The sequence below is a fragment of the Cherax quadricarinatus genome, chromosome 74 (genome assembly GCF_038502225.1).
Source record: "Cherax quadricarinatus isolate ZL_2023a chromosome 74, ASM3850222v1, whole genome shotgun sequence".
NCBI lineage: Eukaryota > Metazoa > Arthropoda > Malacostraca > Decapoda > Parastacidae > Cherax > Cherax quadricarinatus.
In genome coordinates, this window is record NC_091365.1 from 9,498,794 (window position 1) to 9,524,674 (window position 25,881).

A 25,881-nucleotide genomic window follows, 5' to 3' on the forward strand; every position below is an offset into this window, starting at 1 on the left:
TAAAGATAACCAGCTGCTGCACATGTATTAATCTTCAACATACCAGTATTTTATAGCATTTTCAATGAGACACACTCTCTGAGAGATAAATGCAAATGGTAATGAGAGATAAAAAGCACTCGAGTAATACCACTAATAATGTGACGTAAAAGCTGGTGCTTGGCCAATGTCTTTAAATTCTATTAAAAATTCCAAGGAGCAAAAACCTCTATTAACATTTCTGTTAATCCAGTCTAAACCATTCTTATTATCTCAGACACTACCAGACATATGTATACACTATACTAAGGTACAAAAGAAGAACAGTAATTTTTTTTTTTTTTTTTTTTTTTTTTAACAAGTTGGCCCTCCCCCACCAAAGCAGGATGACCCAAAAAGAAAGAAAATCCCCAAAAAGAAAATACTTTCAGCATCAATCAACACTTTCACCTCACTCATACATAATCACTGTTTTTGCAGAGGTGCCCAGAACAGAACTGTTGAGAAGCATATACATATAAAGATACACAACATATCCCTCCAAACTGCCAATATCCCAAACCCCTCCTTTAAAGTGCAGGCATTGTACTTCCTATTTCCAGGACTCAAGTCCAGCTATATAAAAATAACAGGTTTCCCTGAATCCCTTCACTAAATACTACCCTGCTCACACTCCAACAGCTCGTCAGGTCCCAAATACCATTCGTCTCCATTCACTAACACGCTCATGCATGCTTGCTGGAAGTCCAAGCCCCTCGCCCACAAGACCTCCTTTACCCCCTCCCTCCAACCTTTTCAAGGACAACCCCTACCCTGCCTTCCTCACCCTACAGATTTATACGCTCTCCATGTCATTCTACTTTGATCCATTCTCTCTAAATGACCAAACCACCTCAACAACCCCTCTTCAGCCCTCTGACTAATACTTTTATTAACTCCACACCTTCTCCTAATTTCCACACTCCAAATTCTTTGCATAATATTTACACCACACACTGCCCTTAGATAGGACATCTCCACAGCCTCCAACTGCCTCCTTGCTGCAGCATTTACAACCCGAGCTTCACACCCATATAAGAGTGTTGGTACCACTATACTTTCATACATACCCTTCTTTGCCTCCATAGACGATGTCTTTTGTCTCCACATATACCTCAATGCACCACTTACCTTTTCTCCTTCATCAATTCTATGGTTAACCTCATCCTTCATACATCCATCCGCTGACATGTCAACTCCCAAATATCTGAAATCATTCACTTCTTCCATACTCCTCCTCTCCAATTTGATATCCAATTTTTCTTTATCAAAATCATTTGATACCCTCATCACCTTACTCTTTTCTATGTTCACTTTCAACTTTATACCTTTACACACACTTCCTAACTCGTCCACTAACCTTTTCAACTTTTCTTTAGAATCTCCCATAAGCACAGTATCATCAGCAAAAAGTAACAGTCAATTCCCATTTTGTATTTGATTCCCCATAATTTAATCCCATCCCTCTCCCGAACACCCTAGCATTTACTTTTTTTACAACCCCATCTATAAATATATTAAACAACCATGGTAACATTACACATCCCTGTCTAAGACCCACCTTTACCAGGAAGTAGTCTCTCTCTCTTCTACACACCCTAACCTGAGCCTCACTATCCTCATAAAAACTCTTTACAGCATTTAGTAACTTACTACCTATTCCATATACTTGCAACATCTGCCACATTGCTCCCCTATCCACTATCATATGCCTTTTCTAAATCCATAAATGCAATAAAACTTCCCTACCTTTATCTAAATACTATTCACATATATACTTCACTGTAAACACTTGATCTACACATCCCCTACCCATTCTAAAACCTCCTTGCTCATCCACAACTGTGTAAGGGGTGGGTGCATAATGGATGTGTTCAATTACAGTAATGGTACTAGATTTCATTTTGGTTTTAGCAAATGCACTTTGGCACAGCTACCCTTTAGGAATGACGACACTGATTTACCTAATTTTAATACAAGTGACCCCTTGCCATATATTGATGACTATGACTATTTTATGAAAACAGGCCTTCACTTTATTCATGTCAATGCGAGATCACTTTTTCCAAAACTGGCAGAGATTAGGATTCTAGCTAACAGATCTAGGGCGGCAGTTATATCCATCTCCGAATCCTGGGTAGATGATACAATAATTGACAAAATAGAAGGTTACAATATAAAATGTTTAGACAGGAATGGAAAAAGTGGTGGGGTATGTGCCTACATAAGAAATGACTTGGCTAACAACCCAAGACCTGATTTAAATGACAAACTGGAGATTCTATGGTTTGAACTGTTACTTCCCAAGACTAAACCCATCTTAGAAGGAACTAGTTACCATCATCCCACCCAACACCAGTTCTTAGAGGACTTTTCAAGAGTCTTGTCCGGATGTGATAACAATTGCGAGACAGTAATTCTGGGAGACTTCAATATCTGTTTTCAACAGCAAAATAATGGGCTATGTAAAAGGTACATGCAAATTCTAGGTTTAAATAGTTACACTCACCTAATTAATACACCAACCAGGATCACACAGTTCTCAGCCACCCTAATTGACCACATACTTTGTAACCGCACTGAGAGCATTAGTCAGTCAGGCGTCATTACCACAGGCCCTAGTGATCATTTCATCATTTACTGCACCAGGAAAATCACTAGGGAATGGATAGGCCTACACAGGACAATAAAAATGAGGTCAACTAGAAACTACAGTAAAGAAACACTGGTAAAGAGGCTATACAATTGTGACTGGACAGTGATAACAAGTAGCATAGCCGTAAATGATGCCTGGGAAAAATTAAAAACAATGTTCACTGCCATCCTTGATCATACTGCACCAGTGAGAGAGGTTAGGATTAAACGGAGAACCGAGCCCTGGATGACTACCGAGATATTAGATACATGTAATATGAAATTCAGAGACCAGTTGCTAAAAGGATTTCAGGCAAACAGACAGGATATTACAGTGCTAAATGAATTCCAAAGGGTGAGGAACAGAGTGCAGAGGCTTATAAAAGGAGCAAAAGCAAGGCACTATTGCTCAAAAATCGAAGAGTGCAAGAATAACCCTAGAAAGCGCTGGCAACAACTCAAACAGTTGGGGTATAGCCATAAACCAGTAGACAGATCTAACATAGTACTAAATATCGATAATGAGGCATGCCACAAAAAACTCAAGTGGCAAAGTGTTTTAATTCCTACTACACAAATGTCGCATCAACACTAGTAAGTAAACTACCAGCTGCATCAAATACCTTTAACACAGACTCTGATAAGTTTAAAACATACTATACCAATAAAGGGGTAACCCCCAAACAGTTGTCAACTAATACGAGTATCTCATGACTATGAGCAAACAGAACTAAGCAGGTTAAACCCAGCTAAGAGCACCAGCCCAGATAACATCCTGTCTAAGTTCCTATAAGATGGTGCCTCTGAAATGCCAAGCCCCATTGCTCACATATTAAGTATCTTAATGATGACAACATTCTTCATAGTTACCAATCAGGCTTTAGGAGATCTTACTCAACTGACACCACCCTAATTAATCTGATGGATTACAAGAGAACTGAAATGTCGATAGAGAACCTCATAGGAATGGTAACCTTAGATTTGCACAAGGCCTTTGATACTGTCAACCACAATACAATATGTAAAAAAATTCAAGCTATCAGCATAGGTTCCATAGACTGGTTTAAGTCCTATCTTAACACTAGGAAATAAATTGTCAAAATCAACAAAGCAGAATCAGAACCCCTGCCGATAGCATGTGGAGTTCCCGAAGGTAGTATCCTGGGTCCCTTATTATTTCTGTGTCATGTAAATGACATGCTCATCAGTGTCAAGTGCAAACTCCTACTGTATGCAGACGACAGTGCACTATTAATGTCAGGTAAAGACCCACAAGATATAGCTAATGTAATAACACTAGAACTGAAGTCCTGCAACAAATGGTTAGTAGGCAACAAACTATCATTACACCTCGAGAAAATGGAAGCCATTCTCTTTGGCACAAAACAAACTGAGAAGGGTTAATAATTTTAATGTCCAGTATAGTGGGGAACCCATCACTTCAATTTCCTCAGTAAAATATCTGGGAATCCCCTCTGATCCATGCGTGTGAGAACTGATAGGGAACTGTGTGGTAAAGAAAGCTAATACCAGACTGAAGTTCCTCTACAGACAAGCACAGTGTCTACCGAGGTTCGCAGGACCCTATGTCTAGCCCTTATACAATGTCATATGGACTATGCTTGCTCTTCATGGTACTCTGCCTTGACAGAAAAAAAGTGAAAGATAAACTGCAAATCACCCAGAACAAAATGATAAGATTCATCCTGGACCTGGGTCCAAGAAAACATGTAGGCCAGGATGAATTACAACAACTGGATATGCTGAATGTGGAAGACAAAGTAAAACAACTGAAGTTAAATAAAGTTTATAAAATTGCTCACAGTGTCCAGAATATCTTGCTGCCAATTTTGTGAAGGCTGGGAACCAAAGCAGTCATAGTACTAGGGGGAGAGAGCACAACTTTTGTAGTACCCACAGTCAGTGGCCAGGCTTCAAACACCTTTTATTGTACAGCAATAAAGGAATGGAACAGATTGCCTGCACATGTCAAAGCCAGTCATAGCATGAACCAGTTCAAGAAGACAGCCAAAAGGTGCCTAATGAATGTAGCGACAGAAAGGAAGTAGAATTATTTTATATTTTTTTAGTTAAATACGTGTAAATGGGATTAGGTCAGGGGTTTCAAATAGAGTTAGAGCTAAAGAAGGAGTAGCAATAATGTTGAAGGATAAGCTATGGCAGGAAAAGAGGGACTATAAATGTATTAATTCAAGGATTATGTGGAGTAAAATAAAGATTGGATGTGAAAAGTGGGTTATAATAAGCGTGTATGCACCTGGAGAAGAGAGAAGTGTAGAGGAGAGAGAGAGATTTTGGGAAATGTTGAGTGAATGCGTGGGGAGTTTTGAATCAAGTGTGAGAGTAATGGTGGTTGGGGATTTTAATGCTAAAGTGGGTAAAAATGTTATGGAGGGAGTAGTAGGTAAATTTGGGGTGCCAGGGGTAAATGTAAATGGGGAGCCTTTAATTGAGCTATGTGTAGAAAGAAATTTGGTAATAAGTAATACATATTTTATGAAAAAGAGGATAAATAAATATACAAGGTATGATGTAGCACGTAATGAAAGTAGTTTATTAGATTATGTATTGGTGGATAAAAGGTTGATGGGTAGGCTCCAGGATGTACATGTTTATAGAGGGGCAACTGATATATCGGATCATTATTTAGTTGTAGCTACAGTTAGAGTAAGAGGTAGATGGGAAAAGAGGAAGGTGGCAACAACAAGTAAGAGGGAAGTGAAAGTGTATAAACTAAGGGAGGAGGAAGTTCGGGTGAGATATAAGCGACTATTGGCAGAAAGGTGGGCTAGTGCAAAGATGAGTAGTGGGGGGGTTGAAGAGGGTTGGAATAGTTTTAAAAATGCAGTATTAGAATGTGGGGCAGAAGTTTGTGGTTATAGGAGGGTGGGGGCAGGAGGAAAGAGGAGTGATTGGTGGAATGATGAAGTAAAGGGTGTGATAAAAGAGAAAAAGGTAGCTTATGAGAGGTTTTTACAAAGCAGAAGTGTTATAAGAAGAGCAGAGTATATGGAGAGTAAAAGAAAGGTAAAGAGAGTGGTGAGAGAGTGCAAAAGGAGAGCAGATGATAGAGTGGGAGAGGCACTGTCAAGAAATTTTAATGAAAATAAGAAAAAATTTTGGAGTGAGTTAAACAAGTTAAGAAAGCCTAGGGAAAATATGGATTTGTCAGTTAAAAACAGAGTAGGGGAGTTAGTAGATGGGGAGATGGAGGTATTGGGTAGATGGCGAGAATATTTTGAGGAACTTTTAAATGTTAAGGAAGAAACAGAGGCAGTAATTTCATGCACTGGTCAGGGAGGTATACCATCTTTTAGGAGTGAAGAAGAGCAGAATGTAAGTGTGGGGGAGGTACGTGAGGCATTACGTAAAATGAAAGGGGGTAAAGCAGCTGGAACTGATGGGATCATGACAGAAATGTTAAAAGCAGGGGGGGATATAGTGTTGGAGTGGTTGGTACTTTTGTTTAATAAATGTATGAAAGAGGGGAAGGTACCTAGGGATTGGCAGAGAGCATGTATAGTCCCTTTATATAAAGGGAAAGGGGACAAAAGAGACTGTAAAAATTATAGAGGAATAAGCTTACTGAGTATACCAGGAAAAGTGTACGGTAGGGTTATAATTGAAAGAATTAGAGGTAAGACAGAATGTAGGATTGCGGATGAGCAAGGAGGTTTTAGAGTGGGTAGGGGATGTGTAGATCAGGTGTTTACATTGAAGCATATATGTGAACAGTATTTAGATAAAGATAGGGAAGTTTTTATTGCATTTATGGATTTAGAAAAGGCATATGATAGAGTGGATAGAGGAGCAATGTGGCAGATGTTGCAAGTATATGGAATAGGTGGTAAGTTATTAAATGCTGTAAAGAGTTTTTATGAGGATAGTGAGGCTCAGGTTAGGGTGTGTAGAAGAGAGGGAGACTACTTCCCGGTAAAAGTAGGTCTTAGACAGGGATGTGTAATGTCACCATGGTTGTTTAATATATTTATAGATGGGGTTGTAAAGGAAGTAAATGCTAGGGTGTTTGGGAGAGGGGTGGGATTAAATTATGGGGAATCAAATTCAAAATGGGAATTGACACAGTTACTTTTTGCTGATGATACTGTGCTTATGGGAGATTCTAAAGAAAAATTGCAAAGGTTAGTGGATGAGTTTGGGAATGTGTGTAAAGGTAGAAAGTTGAAAGTGAACATAGAAAAGAGTAAGGTGATGAGGGTGTCAAATGATTTAGATAAAGAAAAATTGGATATCAAATTGGGGAGGAGGAGTATGGAAGAAGTGAATGTTTTCAGATACTTGGGAGTTGACGTGTCGGCGGATGGATTTATGAAGGATGAGGTTAATCATAGAATTGATGAGGGAAAAAAGGTGAGTGGTGCGTTGAGGTATATGTGGAGTCAAAAAACGTTATCTATGGAGGCAAAGAAGGGAATGTATGAAAGTATAGTAGTACCAACACTCTTATATGGATGTGAAGCTTGGGTGGTAAATGCAGCAGCGAGGAGACGGTTGGAGGCAGCGGAGATGTCCTGTTTAAGGGCAATGTGTGGTGTAAATATTATGCAGAAAATTCGGAGTGTGGAAATTAGGAGAAGGTGTGGAGTTAATAAAAGTATTAGTCAGAGGGCAGAAGAGGGGTTGTTGAGGTGGTTTGGTCATTTAGAGAGAATGGATCACAGTAGAATGACATGGAAAGCATATAAATCTATAGGGGAAGGAAGGCGGGGTAGGGGTCGTCCTCGAAAGGGTTGGAGAGAGGGGGTAAAGGAGGTTTTGTGGGTAAGGGGCTTGGACTTCCAGCAAGCGTGCGTGAGCGTGTTAGATAGGAGTGAATGGAGACGAATGGTACTTGGGACCTGACGATCTGTTGGAGTGTGAGCAGGGTAATATTTAGTGAAGGGATTCAGGGAAACCGGTTATTTTCATATAGTCGGACTTGAGTCCTGGAAATGGGAAGTACAATGCCTGCACTTTAAAGGAGGGGTTTGGGATATTGGCAGTTTGGAGGGATATGTTGTGTATCTTTATATGTTTATGCTTCTAGACTGTTGTATTCTGAGCACCTCTGCAAAAACAGTGATGGTGTGCGAGTGTGGTGAAAGTGTTGAGTGGTGGTGAGGGTGTTTTCTTTTTGGGGATTTTCTTTCTTTTTTGGGTCACCCTGCCTCGGTGGGAGACGGCCGACTTTTTTAAAAAAAAAAAAAAAAAAAACGTGTAAATGTAAATAACTCATTTTACCTTATTCCTAGTATATCTCCTTTATAGTATAATAAGATATTATCTTCTTCATAATATAATAATAAGGTATTAAAAGAACCCCTATGGAAATAAGTCACTTAGTTTAACTTTTTTGGGTTATCCTAGGTCCTCTACACATATGCTGCTATGTATGATAATCCATGTAACTGTATTCGTGTATACCTGAATAAATTTACTTATTTACTAAGCAAGATTAACAACAAAAATGACTGAATCCCCGCAAAAAAAACTCACACTGGCTGAGTAACGAGACTGATGATTGGGTAATGGAATTCAATATTGGAAAGTGTAACATCATAGATATGGGAAAATGCAAAAACAGACCACAGAAGGAAAATGAATGTTAAACAAATATTACAAGCATCAAGTAAAGAGTGGGGTTTTAGGAGTTACCACTGACTAGAAGACCATATTATACAATCATGTGAAACATCTTACTACACTGCTGAACTTCAAAACAGCTTAAAAATGCGAGTTGAAGCAAATAGATTATGAAAAAATCGAACTATGCCCTCACTGGCTGATAAAAGGAAGAGAGAAAATATGATGATCGCAGATAACATTATAAAAGAGAATATACTGTAAGAAAGCTTTCTAAACATAGACTTGTAGAAAAAAAAATTAGGCATAATAGTACAGTTGAATGTAGTAAGTGTTACAACCTCTAGAAATTTTTTTTTTTATTAATAAGAGAATAAATACAAAGGATGAGACACCAAGAACTGAACACTGTTTCTGTGGTTACAAACAGGTGATCACACAGGATTCTCTATAATTTGAATTTGTTTAATTAAGAAAAAAAAAGTCAAACTAAGAATGATCTCCAAATTTCAGAATTTTATGAGTAACATAAAATTATTTTTAATGGAAAAATATAAGAAAGCTAAAAATGATCGAATAAAAAAAATTAAATTTGGAGTAAGGATCTACTTGTTCAAAAAAAAAAAAATGAAAATATAAATATTAAGCCTTTCTAATCAGAAATTCATAATAGTTAAAAATAAATGTCAATAAACAAATATTTTCATAATTTTGAATTCAATTTTCGAAAAATTTGGAATATGAAGTTATTTTACTTTAAAACTTATTTAATTAAGAGACATACATCTAACACACCAACAGATGTGTGTTAGCATATTAGATAGGAGTGAGTAGAGGCAAGTGGTATTTATGACCTGACATGCTGTTGGAGTGCGAGAAAGGTAACATATATGAAGAGATTCAGAGAAATCAACTACCAGAATTTGAATCATGGAGGTGGGAAGTACAGTGCCTGCGCTCTGAAGGATGGGTGGGGATATTGCAGTTTGGAGGGGCATCTGAATTGTAATATCTCTTGCCTTTGGCAAGACAGTAACGGAGTGAGTGGTAGTGAAAGTGTTTCTTCTTTATTCATGTCACCCTACCTCCTACCTCAGTGGGAGGCAGCCAGTGATAAAAAATAAAATAAATGTATAGCTTAACAATCCTGAGCCTAAATTAGTTCCATTGAAATGCTTTCAAATGAGCTGATGTAGGTAACAGCTCTTAGCTTGCCAATAAAGTTAGGAATCCTTAACCTGTAAATAGCTTGTCAATAAAGCTAGGGATCCTTAACCTAACCTTGCCAAACCCTGTGGAAAAAAAAAACACAAGAGAGAGCAGGAGAGCAGGAGAGCAAAAAGAGAGAGAGAGAGAGAGAGAGAGAGAGAGAGAGAGAGAGAGAGACAGAGAGAAAGAGCAGAGAGAGCAGAGAGAGAGAGCAGAGAGAGAGAGTGCAGAGAGAGAGAGAGAGAGAGAGTGCAGAGAGAGAGAGAGAGTGCAGAGAGAGAGAGAGAGAGAGTGCAGAGAGAGAGAGAGAGAGAGAGAGAGAGAGAGAGAGAGAGAGAGAGAGAGAGTGCAGAGAGAGAGAGAGAGTGTAGAGAGAGAGAGAGTGCAGAGAGAGAGAGCAGAGAGAGAGAGTGCAGAGAGAGAGAGCAGAGAGAGAGAGTGCAGAGAGCAGAGAGAGCAGAGAGAGCAGAGAGAGCAGAGAGAGCAAAGAGGGAGAGCAAAGAGAAAGAGCAGAGAGAGCAAAGAGGGAGAGCAAAGAGAGAGAGCAGAGAGAGCAAAGAGAGAGCAAAGAGAGAGCAAAGAGAGAGGGAGCAAAGAGAGAGGGAGCAAAGAGAGAGGGAGCAAAGAGAGAGGGAGCAAAGAGAGAGGGAGCAAAGAGAGAGGGAGTGAAGAGAGAGAGAGAGACTTACTGAGAGACAGACATACTTTATGAACACACAGTGACATTCCTAACTTTTAATTAAAAATTTTGAGTTCATAAAAAATCTAGAGTGTGCTTAAACAAACTATCAGTGCATATGGAGTACTGCAGCATTGAAAATTTTGATAAATATTTAGTGTTCCACAAAGGGAAGTTATGTGCAACAACATAACTCATAGTATGAGAAGAAAAACTTCCATATCAAAAACAAAAGTCACAATACTATAGCTGAAACACTTCACAACTAATCCACGATTTGGAAAGGGAACTTCACATGATGTTTCAGTCCACTGTAAACCACCGTCAAGGTACTCACTGGGTCAAATTATTATTTTATATTCATGGGGAAGCAGTAAACTTGTAGAGATCATACAGTATCTGGGTACTGGGAGGAAATTAATTTTGATCTGAAAAAATGAGAGGGAAGCTCCAATTCTTTGGCTTGAGACCCCTTCACCAGCAACAAGGCATCTCCTCCAGACCAAAACTTTTTCTAAAGTTTTCTCTCCAAATTGTGGGCTTGCTGTGAATTTTTATATCAAAACAAGACAGCAGTGAATCAATAAATTGCAAAATTTACCATGTGAGGACACAGAAATACTTCATGAGTCAGGAAAAAATATCAATGATGTCAGTATATTCTAAACAGCTGGAGCATTAGCACAAAAAAACACATTAAATAAGTTTGTAATATGCATGTGCATATAGACACATGTGTCTTGCATATGTGGGGTAGAGGGGTCATGCTATGGAAGGGGCACAATAGTTTACCCTCTAAATGGTACACACCCTATTGTCCCTTTCACGAAGCTATTCAGGAGAGACAAAATACTCTGTTAATGACTACTCACATCTAACAAAAGAATAACCATTTTAATAAAATAATAATTGTTTAATTAATTAGTTTAGAAGCTCTTTTCATCAATGTTTAAAAAGTTTCATTTCTCTTTACAAAGCTAGCATGTATAATATGCATTTAACTATCTCACTTAAATTAAAGACCCAACTTTGCTTTATTCAAAATACTGATTACCTACATAAAACAGAGCATCAAGAACAGAGAAACCAACAAAAACAATGGGTGGGATAAAATGAAACACTTTAATGCAGCATGGAACCCTTATACATGATAAAATTTGGCTTAATTTACATGATTTTCAAGCCACAAAGAATTCCACCTACAGAAACAGTGGTCTTGCTATTATAATTACCTGATTACATTCACAGAGAAAATTAGACCTTATCAGACCTTCGAGCAAAGAAACTAAATAATGATAATGAATGCTTTATGTCAGTACTGTGCAAGAACAAGAATCATATTTTCAAATTTTTGAAGTCAGTAAATTTTATGTAATTTTGGCAAGTCAAAGATGTGTGTGTAGAAGATAAAAGATAAATATGTTTATTTTGACAAATTACATAGTTGTACAGAGGAATATAATAGTAGGGCGTACATACCAAAAGCCCCTTAGTATGCAGAACATTTGGGGCAAACTTAAAGATTAACTTAAGATTAGTAAGGCAATAATACATAGTTCATATAGTCATTAGATGAGCTACAGTGAGTAAAGCAGAACTGTATATTCTATCAGGTTATGCTACATGGTTTTGATAAGTCTAGCAGAGACTTATTACACTATTGAATTAGTTAATAAAGATTACAGCATTACAATGTAACAATTCAAAACAATTTACATTATGATGTATTGCAGTTTAGTACTATTGAAAACAATGAAATTTGGTATTACAATGAAACAATTTACTTTATGATGTACTGTATTACAATCTACTACTGTTTAAAACATTGAAAAAATTGACATCCTATTTCGAAGTAGTAAGTGGTTGAGCATTAATCAGCACAAAATGAGTAGCTTTTGAGAAACTGGTAGTGATTAGGAACGGTTTGTCTGGTTAATTTTAGGTGATGAGGTGATTTCTTATTAAGGCCTTCAACTGATTTGCAGACAGGGGTCCTTTAGTGTGTTCTGGCAATGAATTCCAGATCTTCAGGCCTTTTACGTGCATAGAATTTTTGCATGGAGAGAGATGAACACGAAGGACATCGAAGAGTGATCTGTGTCTCATATTATGGTTGTGTGTTCTGTTGTAATTATCAAGGAGGAGTTTGAGAGGAGGGTTTACATTAGAGTATAGTCTTCTGTGTATGTAGTAGGCACAATAATACGTGTGGATGTTTTGTATATTTATCAAGTTAAGACTCTTTGAAAATATTTTCATTATGGAGTATCTGCAAGGGTTCAGCAAAGTTGCCTGGCAGCACAGAACACTGTTCAGGCAGTGAGTACTCTGTTCTAACTACTGTCAACTTGTAGTGTGAGGCATCAATAAACTATGGCTATGTTACCTGTTTATTCCAGACCCAGATACTCACAAATAGTGTCAACATTGTCTTCTACAGAAATTTTAAACTAAGTTTTTAAGACATCTTGAAACTTTTAATAAGTCTTTTATAGTAGTTAAAATATTTGCAGTCACTGTGTGTTCCTCACTCTTAAGCAGAATGCATGCTGACAGTTTCTATTTTCATCTTCAAAACTAGCTGCAAATGTTGAAGAGGATTTGATTCATATTAATAACTCAGTGGATTAGTAATCTAGAATAACCCAAGAAAGCCAATCAATGTTGCTCTCTACTAGGTTTCTTTGATCCTCTTTCCTTGAATGTAACCCACAACAGTTGGCAAAGACCCAGGTACCTATTTACTGCTAAGTAACACAGGCAACAGGTGTAAGGAACATTCCCAATACTGTATTTCCACTTCTGGGATTGAACCCAGGTCCTTCAAGAAGCAAGTGAAGATAAGATTTCGTTTGGATTTTTAACCCCGGAGGGTTACCCACCCAGGATAACCCAAGAAAGTCAGTGTGTCATCGAGGACTGTAACTTATTTCCATTGGGGTCCTCAATCTTGTCCCCCAGGATGCAACCCACACTAGTCGACTAACACCCAGGTACCTATTTGCTGCTAAGTGAACAGGACAACAGGTGTAAGGAAACGTGTCGAAATGTTTCCACCCGCCGGGAATCGAACCCAGGCCCTCCGTGTGTGAAGCAGGAGCTTTAGCCACCAGTTAGTATTACCACAAAATAAGAGAAGCCATCTGGATTTATGCAAGAAATTAATTGAGCAACCATATACAGTATCAATGAAAGCTTCTGTTCGAGATCATCTATATGTCCAGCTGGTTAAGAGGACAGATGTCTGTTGTGTGATTACCATGTCAATAGTTTGCAGCCCCACCATTAGTAATCTTTTAACTTGTGTTACATTAATTAGATGCTCAATTAAACCCATATGTATATGTATATATATGTATATACAGTGGAACCTCTACTTGCGAGCGTGTCCACGTGCGAGTTTTTCCAAATATGAGCAGTCGATCGGTTGATTTTTTGCTTCCATACGCGAGCAAAATTTCCACAAGCAAGCAGACCTCAAGGTAGGTTCCTTGACACTGGTGAGGGGCTCTTGCTCTTGATCTCAGGAATAGTATCTCATTTGTTTGTTGGACTATCTTATTGAAACTTGGGCAATGTATGATGGAAAGATGCTTCTTAACATACACCAAAAATGAAAGAAATCTAATTATTATTATTATAATCAAAAAGAAGCGCTAAGCCACAAGGACTATACAGTGCTGCAGGGCAGGAAGGAAGCGAGGGCATCAGGTGGCAAAAGGGAGATGGATGAGGAATAGGTTACGGATAACAGCGGGGTAGTGGATGGTGAAAGGGTAAAGGGCAGCAAGAGACTGAACTAGAAAGGGCTGAGGGGAGTGCGAAAAGTATCATCAGAGTTTGTGGAGTAAATCAGTCGTTGTCAAGAAGTCAATGAGAGAGTCAGGATTAAACGAGGGTCCATCAGCAAGAAGGGAAGGTAAAGAGAGAGTAGTAGAACGAAGACGACGTTGGAGGTAAATTCTGCATGCTCGTTGATAGAGAGGACAGTCTAACAGAATGTGGCTAATCGATACTGGAACTTGACACTGCTCACAGAGAGGAACAGGGTGCCTCTCCATGAGATACCCATGAGTAAGACGAGTGTGGCCAATGCGAAGGCGGGAGAGAGTGGTCTCCCAACCTCGGCACTGATAACAAGAAGACGGCCAGTAACCTATGCTCGGTTTAATAGAATGAAGTTTGTTACCGAGCAGAGTTGACCAACGTTGAAGACTTAGAGCCATCTGTGTACACAGTGGTGGCATGAGAATGGGAGTGGAAGTGATCAAGAAAAAGAGAGCGGGAAGCCACCGTAGGCAGTTGAGCTTTCGAGCAAGGGAGTGAGAAAGAACAGACCCGAACAGCTGGAACTTCCCAGGGGGGTAGGGAAAAGTGAGATGCTACATGAACATATAAAGGTGGTAACTGAAGGGAAGACAAGAGTGAATGTAGGTGAAGAGAAAAGGGATGGAGCAAACAGGGGCAGCGAATGAATAAAGAATGTCTACTAATATCGGTGACCATTCTATAAATGGAAGGATTGTGGAGATCGTGATAGCGTACATAGTAGCGAAGGCAATGGGCATCACGGCGATCAGACAAGGATGGAACATTCGCTTCTGCATAGAGGCTCTCAACAGGGAAAGAGCGAAAAGCACCAAGGCACAAACGTAATCCTTGGTGATGGATAGAGTTAAGGCTAGAGAGAGTAGCAGGAGAGGCCGCGGAATAAATCTGGTCACCACAATCGAGTTTCGATAAAACGAGGGTTGAATGTAGGCGAAGCAGAATTCGACGATCAGCTCCCCAGGAAAGATGAACAAGGGTTTTAAGAAGGTTTAGCCGGCTGTGACAAGTTGCCTTCAGAGAGGTAATGTGAGGTTTCCAGGACAACCTACGGTCAAAGAGAAGGCCTAGAAACCTGACTGTATCACGTTCGGGGATACGGGAGCCATAGAGATACAAAGGATGATCGGAGATGACAGAGCATCTAGTGAAAGTAATTTGGTGAGTTTTGGTACTTGAAAATTTAAACCCATGCATGGTGGCCCAAGTGGAAACACGTTCGACTGCATGCTGGAGAGAAACTGCAATGAGATGACAGTCAGCGCCTGCACAAGCAATAGCGAAGTCATCAACATAGAGTGATGACCAAATATTGGGTGGAAGAACAGAGGCCAAATCATTTATAGCAAGGAGAAAAAGTGTTGTGCTTAGAACACATCCCTGAGGGACACCTTCAGCTTGGACGAAGTCCGGGGAAAGAACATTATTGACTCGAACACAGAAATGTCTGTCAGTTAAAAAGTTCTTAAGGAAGGATGGTAGATTGCCTCGGAGGCCTAAGGAATGGGCCTGGGCCAAAATATTATACCTCCAAGTTGTGTCATATGCCTTCTCAAGGTCAAAAAATATGGCAATAACTGAGTGATTATTCGCAAAGGCATTACGAACATACGTATCCAAGCGTAGTAAGGGGTCTATGGTAGAACGACCCTTACGAAAGCCATATTGACTAGCGGAGAGACTGTCGTGTGTCTCTAAATACCACATTAAACGTCGATTTACGAGACGTTCCATCACTTTGCAAACTGCACTAGTAAGAGCGATGGGACGATAGTGGGAGGCATCATGTCCTGTAGTACCCGGTTTGCAGAAAGGGAGAACAATGGCAGATTTCCACACCTGGGGAAGAACTCCTTGTGCCCAAATAAGATTGAAGAGGTGTAAGAGGACTACAAGGGCTGACCGATGTAAATGTTGTAACATACGAATACCAATGTCGTCAGGCCCAGCTGCCGATGATCGGCAAGCTGAGAGCGTTGCCTCTAGTTCTTGAAGTGTAAAAGGCACATTATACTGTTCTTCTCTGAGAGAAGAAAAGTCCAAGGGTACTAACTCTCTAGCAGACTTTGAGGAAAGAAACGAGGGGCATAGATGGAGCCCTCAGGAAATACGGACCAGATGTGTGCCAAGTTCAATGGCAACGTCGAGAGGGTTTGCTACATCAACACCAGTGACCCGTAGAACAGGAGCCGGGTCAGGAGAGTATTTACCACTCAATTTCCTCACTTTTTTCCAGACTGCACTCATAGAAGAAGCAGAGGTGATGGTGGAAACATAGTCTCGCCAACAAGTTTGTTTAGCTTCACGGATGGCACTGCGAGCGATAGCACACTTCTGCTTAAAATCAAGAAGTCTCTCAGCGGTTCTATTGTACCGGTACCTGTTTCAAACGTACTGCACGAGCACAAGCAGGAGACCACCAAGGCACGCACTTCTGAGAATGCCTGCCTGAGGTTTGGGGTACAGAATGAGAAGCTGATGTCGAGAAGAGGTGTAGGAGCTCATCAATGGAGGATGAAGAAGGAACCTCACTAAAAGCAGTGAGGTGTGAGTAAAGGTCCCAATTTGCCCGAGCAAATTGCCAGCGAGGGCTACGGAAAGGTGGTGAATAGGAAGAAGAAAGAATGATTGGAAAATGATTGTTGTCATGTAAGTCCGGTAGAACAGACCAGGTGAAGTCTAGTGCAGTGGAGGAAGAGCAGACTGATAAATTGATGCAAGAGAGTATGAGTACGAGGATCAAAATGGGTGGGAGTACCCGTATTTAAAACATGGAGGAGGCGAGAGGCGAGAAAAGCCTCCAATTGGATGCCACGTGAGTCACAATGAGACCCCCCCCCCAGAGGAAATGGTGGGCGTTAAAATCACCAAGTAACAGAAGTGGTGGTGGTAAGGATGAAACAAGAAAGGCAAAGTCTGGGATAGAAAATGCTCGAGAAGGAGAGAGATATAAAGAACATATTGTAAACCACTTATTCAAGTGGATACGGGCTGCAGTGTAATGCAGCGAGGTATGGACAGATAGTTGACAGTACGGAATATCACTGCGTAGAAGAAGGACACTTTCATTAAAGGTCCCATCTGAGAAAGGATCCGAAGAATACAATAAATTATTTCTTGTAAGCAAGCACCAACAGGGAAAAACCTGGAAAGCAACATCTGAAGCTCACCCCGATTACCCCTGAGGCCGCGGATATTCCACTGTAAATAGGCCATGATTTGGCGATGAAGAAAATACAAGGAATCCGTAGGGAAAGGCACCTACGGACTAGAGGGGTAAGAAAAGTCAACGTGTGGTGACATTGGAAGACGTTCAAGCAGCGAAGGAATGGAGCGTTGCGAAGAATGGGGTTGTGAAGATGGAGGATAGGGAAGAGAAGGAACAGGAAGTGAATCAGTGTCCATTGAAGGTTTAGTTTCTGCAATATATTCTGAAATGGCTTCAAGTGTTTCTGAATTCAAAGATGGATGGGGGACCATATTGGAGATAGAAGGAGGAGGGTGAGTAAAGATTGGGACAGTAATGGACTGTACCAAAGTAGAGGAGGAGGGAAGAGTGTAAGGGACTGGAGATGAAGTGTGGTGGAAGACAGAAGAGGCAGAAACCTGGGAGGTGGCAGAAGAGGGAGAAACTTAGGAGGGGACGTGGGTGGAAGGCATAGTACGAGGAGGAGGGTGAATCTCCACACTTGTAATAGAGTCAGAGTGAGGGGAAGAACTAGGTACAGAGACTGGAAAGGTAAAGTGTGGAGGTGGAAGAAGGGAAGGAAGGGGCAAAGAAGATTTGAGCAATGTGGATTTTTTGGACTTCTGACAAGTAGAGGGGCGATTGGTATTAGGTGTCATACGAGGTCTTGTCGATACTGGGGCTTGTGAGGAAGGACGCGAAGATGTGAGAACAGACTGAGTTGTAGTCGGGACGTTAAAAAGGATTAGATGCCGGAGTGGCTATGGGAGGGGTAACAACAGAGGAGGCTGCAGAAGATGGGACCCCAGAAGTGGGGGGATGTTTTGAAACACGAGAATAAGAAACACGGGGTAGTCTCCCTTGGAGGCGGAGATGAGTAACTGCCATAGCATAAGGGAGACCTTCTGCCTCTTTGAGGCAACGGATTTCACGTTCATTTAAGTAGACCTGGCAACGGCGGGAGTACGAAGGGTGAGCTTCATTACAATTAAGGCAAGATGGAGGTTGACTGCAAGATGTATTAGAATGGTCGTCGGCACCACAGACTGGGCATTCGGCCATAGATCTGCAATATTTCGCTGGGTGACCAAAACACCAGCAATTTCTACACTGTTGCGGTGTAGGTATCACCTTTCGAACTTGTAACCGATGTCCCGCGGCACATACAGAGGACGGGAGTTCTCGGCTGTCAAAAGTTAAACGAGCCACATTGCAAGGGTAACGTCTCTGCCCACGGGCAGGAAGGACATAAGTGTCTACTTTGAGGATTGGGAGATCCTGGAGTTCCAGCTGTTCAAGAATGTCATTGCCACATGACTGGAAATTCTGTTGGACTATGGTATGGGGCAGAATGACAGTACCACTACAAGAATTGAGAGAAAGATATTTTTCAATAGTGATAGGAGTAGTATCGATATTCGAAAGGAGAGAAAGATCACGAGCTTGGGTAGCATTCTGGATAGTGACGATGCGCGTACCACTCTTGAGAGCATGAAATGAAATATCTCTACCAACATGATGCAGGAGCGCTTTGCCAATACTATGGTCAGAAAGGTAGGCAGAAGAAGAAGTCGGTCTTAAAGTAAAGAATTTAGTCCATTGTGTGGTCCGAAACTGAGCGTGGAGAGGGAGTGCTTGACGTGTCGGTCTTTTCCGAGTAGAATGGGAAGGTAACGAAGGAGCATCATCAGGAGATTGACGTTGGCATTTAGGAGTAGGACCGGAGTTGGTCCGGCGTGAAATGGGCGGGCAATTCAAAAATTGCCGTACCATAGAGGGAGAAGCCGGAAGCATAGTCAAAGGAGAGCGGAGTTCAGACAAATCGAAGGAGTCAGTCGAAGCCCCGGTACCTGAAGCGGGTGAGGAAACAGCACCAGCAAGAGGTACAGGGGCATCAGGAGTGTCCAAAGAGTGGTCTAAACACAAGGCAGGGTCAGAATGGGGTGCAGTATCAAGAAGGGGCCCGGGGGTAGTGGGTTCATGGATTGGGTTCTCCATGGTTAGGTTACTCCTCTGCTTTTTGTTTTTAAGAAAAAATAAGAAAGAAAAGAAAATAAAAATAAAAAAAAAAGAATAAAAAAAGGGGGGAGCGAGGAGGAATAGTTCCCAGGAGGAACGAAAGGGCCGGAAATCTCCCTCCACGCCCAAGAGGACCTCAGCACCGCTAGTAGCGCAGATGCAGCATGGAACCCGTGCCATACCCTACCCTTCATGCCAGTAAACCAGCAATCCGGGATAGCAACCTCACATCTGCCGAGCTACCTCGGTGGACAAAAGAGGGTGGCCGGATATCTGCCACAAAGCATACCTCCTTCGGCCACCACCCCCGGAATCTGAAAGGTGGCTTCCAGAGATACACTCGTCGCCCGAAAGACACCCAAAGCTACTCCGGGATACCGGAGAGGGATCGGGACATCCCCAGGCGACCCAGATTCCACGGCAAACTACGCCACCGCCAAGAACCTCAATGGAATGGGATGGACCCCGGTATTCTTTCCTCTACCTAGGAACTAGCGCGCCTGTGGGAGAAATCCCAAAGGCCAAAAAGAGGAAGGGCAAAAGGGAGGGGTGGGGAGGGGGAGGAGGAAAGGAAAAAGGGGAGGATGGGATAGGGGAGGGGAGATTGGGGGGGTAATTAGGTTCGGTCTGAGGAAGAAGACCGACAGGTCTAATTCCTCAGACCAAGAGCCTCTTCACCATGCCAAGGAGCCCCCCTTGAAGAGGAAAAGAAATCTAAGCATAAATAATGGAGTTCACTTCTCAACAATTAGCCACCCCTTAGTGGTAATTTCGAATGGTTTTTATGGTTGTATTCTCATTTTTTTGGTCTCATTTGATAGAATGGAAGATACACCTATCATCCGACTTACGACTGAGTGCGGTTCCGAGAAACCGGTCGTAAGTCGAAATGGTCGTAAGTCGAACTTTACTACTGAATATCAACAAAACATTTTTGTAATGACTATTTTATTGTTTTATTTTGGTATTTCATGTTTTACTTTACTTTTTATGTTGTTAGTACTGTATTTTATACTGTAAGGTTTAGGATAAACACTGTGTACAACACAAATAGTTCTTTATTTCCCAGAAATTTGGCATAAAAAACACGGTCATAAGTCGAGTGGTTGTAAGTCGAGCAGGTCTTAAGTCGGATGGTAGATGTATATTACAGAAATAGATATGATTTTGATTGCTTTCACGACGAAAAGTACCTTGAAATAGAGCTCAGCCTAGGAGAAATGGTCCATTGCTTGGCTGTTTCCGTGTAAACAAATGACATCACAGTCAATCTTATATTTTTTGTGTGAATATTATTATTATTATAATAAAAAAAGAAGCGCTAAGCCAAAAGGGCTATACAGCGCTGCAGGGTAGGGAAGGAAGCGAGGGTATTGGATGGCAGAAGGGAGGAGGGTTGATCAGTAGGTTACAGAAAACAGCGGGGCAGGGGATAGTATAGGGGTAGGGGGTAGCAAGAGATTGAAGTAGAAAGGGCTGAAGGTATCAGAATTTGTGAAGTAAGTCAGTTGTTGTCAAAAAGTCAATGAGAGAGTCTGGATGAAAGGTGGGTCCATCAGCGAGAAGGGAAGGTAAAGAGAGAGCAGCAGAGCGAAGACGACGACGGAGGTAAATTCTGCGTGCTCGTTGATAAAGTGGGCAGTCCAACAGAATGTGGCTGACTGATAATAGAACTTGGCAATTCTCACAGAGAGGAGCAGGGCGCCTCTCCATGAGATATCCATGAGTAAGACGAGTATGGCCAATGCGAAGACAGGAGAGAGTAGTCTCCCAACCTCGACACTGGTGATAAGAAGACGACCAGTAACCTATACTCGGTTTAATAGATTGAAGTTTGTTGCCGAGCATAGTAGACCAACGTTGTTGCCAACGGGTGTGAAGTTGGGAAGATATTGCAGCAAAATAGTCCATAAATGGAATACCTCTACATGAAACTGGTAGGTCATGTACTGCTGACCGCGCAGCAGTGTCTGCCTGTTCATTGCCCTGTACGTCAACATGACCAGGGACCAAACAAAAAACAATATCTTTATGCTCGGTAAAGATGCGGCGTAGCCAAAGTTGGATACGGAGGACTAAGGGGTGAGGTGTATCAAATTTCTGTATAGCCTGTAAAGCACTAAGGGAGTGTAATAAAGTTGGTAGAATTACCGACAATATGTAAAGTAAAAGGACACAAGTGCAACTAATGTGACATTTATTGTGGCAACGTTTCGCTCTCCAGGAGCTTTATCAAGCCATTACAAACAATACATGGACACAGAGGGTATATAAAGGCTCAGAGTGAGGTGTAATACTAGTGAGGTACCATTTCGATGTTCACTAGTGGTAGTAGTAGTAGTAGTGGTAGTGACGAAAGTAATACAATATGGTAGAGCAATTAATTCGTACATGAGTAAAAGGATATAAAAGCTATTACTTGGGTAACATAAAAATAGGTTGGACAAATATAGAGTGGAATGAAGCAGCTTGTTTCAGTGTTCACTCTCTGTGCTTTGTGTAGTATAACAGGAGAGACTATGTGATGGCAGGGTTTACTGTTTTCAGGAGGAAAACAGTAAACCCTGCCATCACATAGTCTCTCCTGTTATACTACACAAAGCACAGAGAGTGAACACTGAAACAAGCTGCCTCATTCCACTCTATATTTGTCCAACCTATTTTTATGTTACCCAAGTAATAGCTTTTATATCCTTTTACTCATGTACGAATTAATTGCTCTACCATATTCTATTACTTTTGTCACTACCACTACTACTACTACTACTACTACTACTACCACTAGTGAACATTGAAATGGTACCTCACTAGTATTACACCTCACTCTGAGCCTTTATATACCCTCTGTGTCCATGTATTGTTTGTAATGGCTTGATAAAGCTCCTGGAGAGCGAAACATTGCCACAATAAATGTCACATTAGTTGCACTTGTGTCCTTTTACTTTACACTAAGGGAGTCTCAGACAACCACAAATGATGACACAGGCATAGATGCAATACGGATAAGTGCTGTAAGGATGGCATACAATTCAGCAGTAAAAATACTAGCCGAAGATAGTAAATGCCCTTGTACGACGCTGTCCAGAAACACTGCTGCGAATCCTACGCCGTCAGAAGACTTAGAGCCATCTGTGTACACAGGAATGGCATGAGAATGAGAGTGAAAGTGGTCAAGAAAATGAGAGCGGGAAGCGACCGTAGACAGTTGGGCTTTCGAGCAAGGGAGAGAGAAAGAACAGACTCGAACAGCTGGAACTTCCCAAGGGGGTAGGGAAAAGCGAGATGCTACATGTACATAGAAAGGTGGTAATTGAAGAGAAGACGAGAGCGAATGAAGGCGAAGAGAGAAGGGACGGAGTAAACAGGGGCGGCGAACAAATAAAGAATGTCTACTAATATCAGTGACCATTCTATAAATGGAAGGATTGCGGAGATCATGAGAGCGTACATAGTAGCGAAGGCAATGGGCATCACGGTGATCGGATAAGGATGGAATGTTCGCTTCTGCATAGAGGCTCTCGACAGGGGAAGAGCGAAAAGCACCAAGGCATAAACGTAATCCTTGCTGATGAATGGGGTTAAGGCTAGAGAGAGTAGCAGGAGATGCCGCTGAATAGATCTGGTCACCATAATCAAGTTTCGATAAGATAAGGGTGGAATGTAGGCGAAGGAGGGTTCGACGATCAGCTCCCCATGAAAGATGAGCAAGGGTTTTAAGGAGGTTCAGCCGGCTGTGGCAAGTTGCCTTCAGAGAGGTAATGCGAGGTTTCCAGGATAACCTACGATCAAAGAGGAGGCCCAGAAACTTGACTGTATCACGTTCAGGGATATGGGAGCCATAGAGGTACAAAGAATGATCGGAGATGACAGAGCGTCTAGTGAAAGTAATTTGGTGGGTTTTAGTGCTGGAAAATTTAAACCCACGTGTGGTAGCCCAATTGGAAACACGGTCGACTGCATGCTGGAGAGAAACTGTAATAAGGTGACAGTCAGCGCCTGCACAGGCAATAGCGAAGTCATCAACATAGAGTGATGACCAAATATTTGATGGAAGACTAGAGGCCAAATCATTAATAGCAAGGAGAAAAAGTGTTGTGCTCAGAACACATCCCTGGGGGACACCTTCAGCTTGGATAATGTCCGGGGAGAGCACATTAACCCGAACACGGAAATGCCTGTCAGTTAATAAGTTCTTAAGGAAGGATGGTAGATTGCCTCGAAGGCCTAAGGAGTGGGCTTGGGCTAAAATATTATACCTCCAAGTTGTGTCATATGCCTTCTCAAGGTCAAAAAATATGGCAATAACTGAGTGGTTATTCGCAAAGGCATTACGAACATACGTATCCAAGCGTAGTAAGGGGTCTATGGTAGAATGTCCCTTACGAAAGCCATACTGATGAGTGGAGAGACTGTTGTGTGTCTCTAAATACCACACTAAACGTCTATTTACTAGGCGTTCCATCACTTTGCAAACTGCACTGGTAAGAGCAATGGGACGATAGTGGGAGGTTTCATGTCCCGTAGTGCCTGGTTTGCGGAAAGGGAGAACAATGGCGGATTTCCACAGCTGTGGAAGAAATCCTTGTGACCAAATAAGATTGTAAAGGCGTAATAGGACTGCAAGGGCTGACTGATGTAAATGTTAAAGCATACGAATATGAATGTCGTCAGGCCCAGCTGCCGATGATCGGCAAGCTGAGTGTGTTGCCTCCAGTTCTTGAAGTGTAAAAGGCACATTATACAGTGGACCCCCGGTTAACGATATTTTTTCATTCCAGAAGTATGTTCAGGTGCCAGTACTGACCGAATTTGTTCCCATAAGGAATATTGTGAAGTAGATTAGTCCATTTCAGACCCCCAAACATACACGTACAAACGCACTTACATAAATACACTTACATAATTGGTCGCATTGGGAGGTGATCGTTATGCGGGGGTCCACTGTACTGTTCTTCTCTGAGAGAAGAAAAGTCGAAGGGTGCTAACTCTCTGGCAGACTTTGAGGAAAGAAATGAGGGGCATAGATGGAGTCCCTGAGAAATACGGACCAGATGATTGCCAATTTCACTGGCAACATCTAGTGGGTTTGCTATATCAACACTGGCAACCCGCAGAACAGGAGCCGGGTCAGGAGAATATTTACCACTCAGTTTTCGTACTTTTTTCCAGACTGCACTCATAGAGGAAGCAGAGGTGATGGTGGAGACAATTTCGCCAGCAAGTGCGTTTAGCATCACGGATGACACGGCGAGCGATCGCACGCTTCTGTTTAAATTCAAGAAGTCTCTCTGTGGTTCTATTGTACCGGTACCTGCCCCATGCAGCGCGTTTCAAACGTACTGCACGAGCACAAGCAGGAGACCACCAAGGCACGCATTTCTGAGAATGCCTGCCCGAAGTTTGGGGTATAGAATGAGAAGCTGCGGTTAAAACGGAGGACGAGAAGAGGTGTAAAAGCTCATTGATGGAGGACGAAGAAGGAACCTCTCTAAAAACAGTTAGGTGTGAGTAAAGGTTCCAATTTGCCTGATCAAATTGCCAGCGTGGGATGCGAAGAGGTGGTGAATATGAAGGGGAAGTAAGAATGATTGGGAAATGATCGCTGTCATGTAAGTCCGGAAGAACAGACCAAGTGAAGTCTAATGCGGCGGAGGAAGAGCAGAATGAGAGATCGATGCAAGAGAGAGTGAGTCCGAGGATCAAAATGGGTGTGAGTACCTGTATTTAAAACATGGAGGGGGTGGGTGGCAAGAAAAGCCTCTAACTGAATGCCACGGGAATCACAGTGAGACCCCCCCCAGAGGAAATGGTGGGCATTAAAATCACCAAGTAACAGAATCGGTGGTGGTAATGACGAAACAAGAAAGGCAGTATCCGGAATAGATAATGCCCAAGAAGGAGAGAGAGATAAAGAACAGAGCGTATACCACCTATGCAAGTGGATACGGGCTGCTGTGTAATGCAGCGAAGTACGAACAAATAGCTGATGGTACGGAATATCAGTGTGTAGAAGAAGGGCACTTTCATTAAAGGTCCCATCAGGAAAAGGATCTGGAGAATACAATAAATTATAGCCTGAGATGGGAGAGATAACAGCAGAGTGTAATTTTGGTTCCTGTAAGCAAACACCAACAGGGGAAAACTGGGAGAGTAACATCTGAAGCTCACCCCGATTACCCCTGAGGCCGCGTATATTCCACTGTAAATAGGCCATGATTGGCAATGATAAAGATACCTGAAATCCGCAGGTAAGGGTTCCTACGGACTAGAGGGGTTAGAAAAGTCCACATGTGGAGGCAGTGGAAAACGTTCAAGCAGCGAAGGAACGGTGCGCTGTGAAGAAAGGAGTTGCGCAGATGGAGTAGAGGAGAGAGAAGGAGCGGAGGGTGGATCAGTGTCCATTGATGGTTTGGTCTCTGCAATATATTCAGAGATTGCTTCAAGTGTTTCAGAATTCAGAGACGTCGTATGGGAGACAATATTGGAAATGGTAGGGGGAGGATGAGTAAAGATTGGAACTGTAATGGACTGTACCAAGGTAGGGGGGGACGGAAGGGTGGAGGGAACTGGAGAAGCGTGGAAGGGGACAGAAGAGGCAGAAACCTGGGAGGTGGCCGAACAGGAAGAAACTTGGGAGGGAACAGGGAAGGAAGGTACAGTACGAGGAGGAGGGTGAACCTCTACACTTGTAACAGAGCCAGTG

The 25,881-nt window shown here is 41.9% G+C and overlaps 1 protein-coding gene across 1 annotated transcript in view; it reads right to left on the bottom strand.

Annotated features, from left to right (window-relative positions):
- Positions 1 to 9,895: 9,895 nt before the first annotated feature.
- Positions 9,896 to 25,881, bottom strand: part of LOC128700140 (muscle calcium channel subunit alpha-1-like) — a 139,395-nt gene continuing 123,409 nt past the window's right edge. Inside the window, exon 10 of the mRNA XM_070100786.1 lies at positions 9,896 to 10,975. Coding sequence (XP_069956887.1) covers positions 10,933 to 10,975 — 43 coding nt within the window. The 3' untranslated portion in view covers positions 9,896 to 10,932. The remainder of the gene's footprint in view (positions 10,976 to 25,881) is intronic.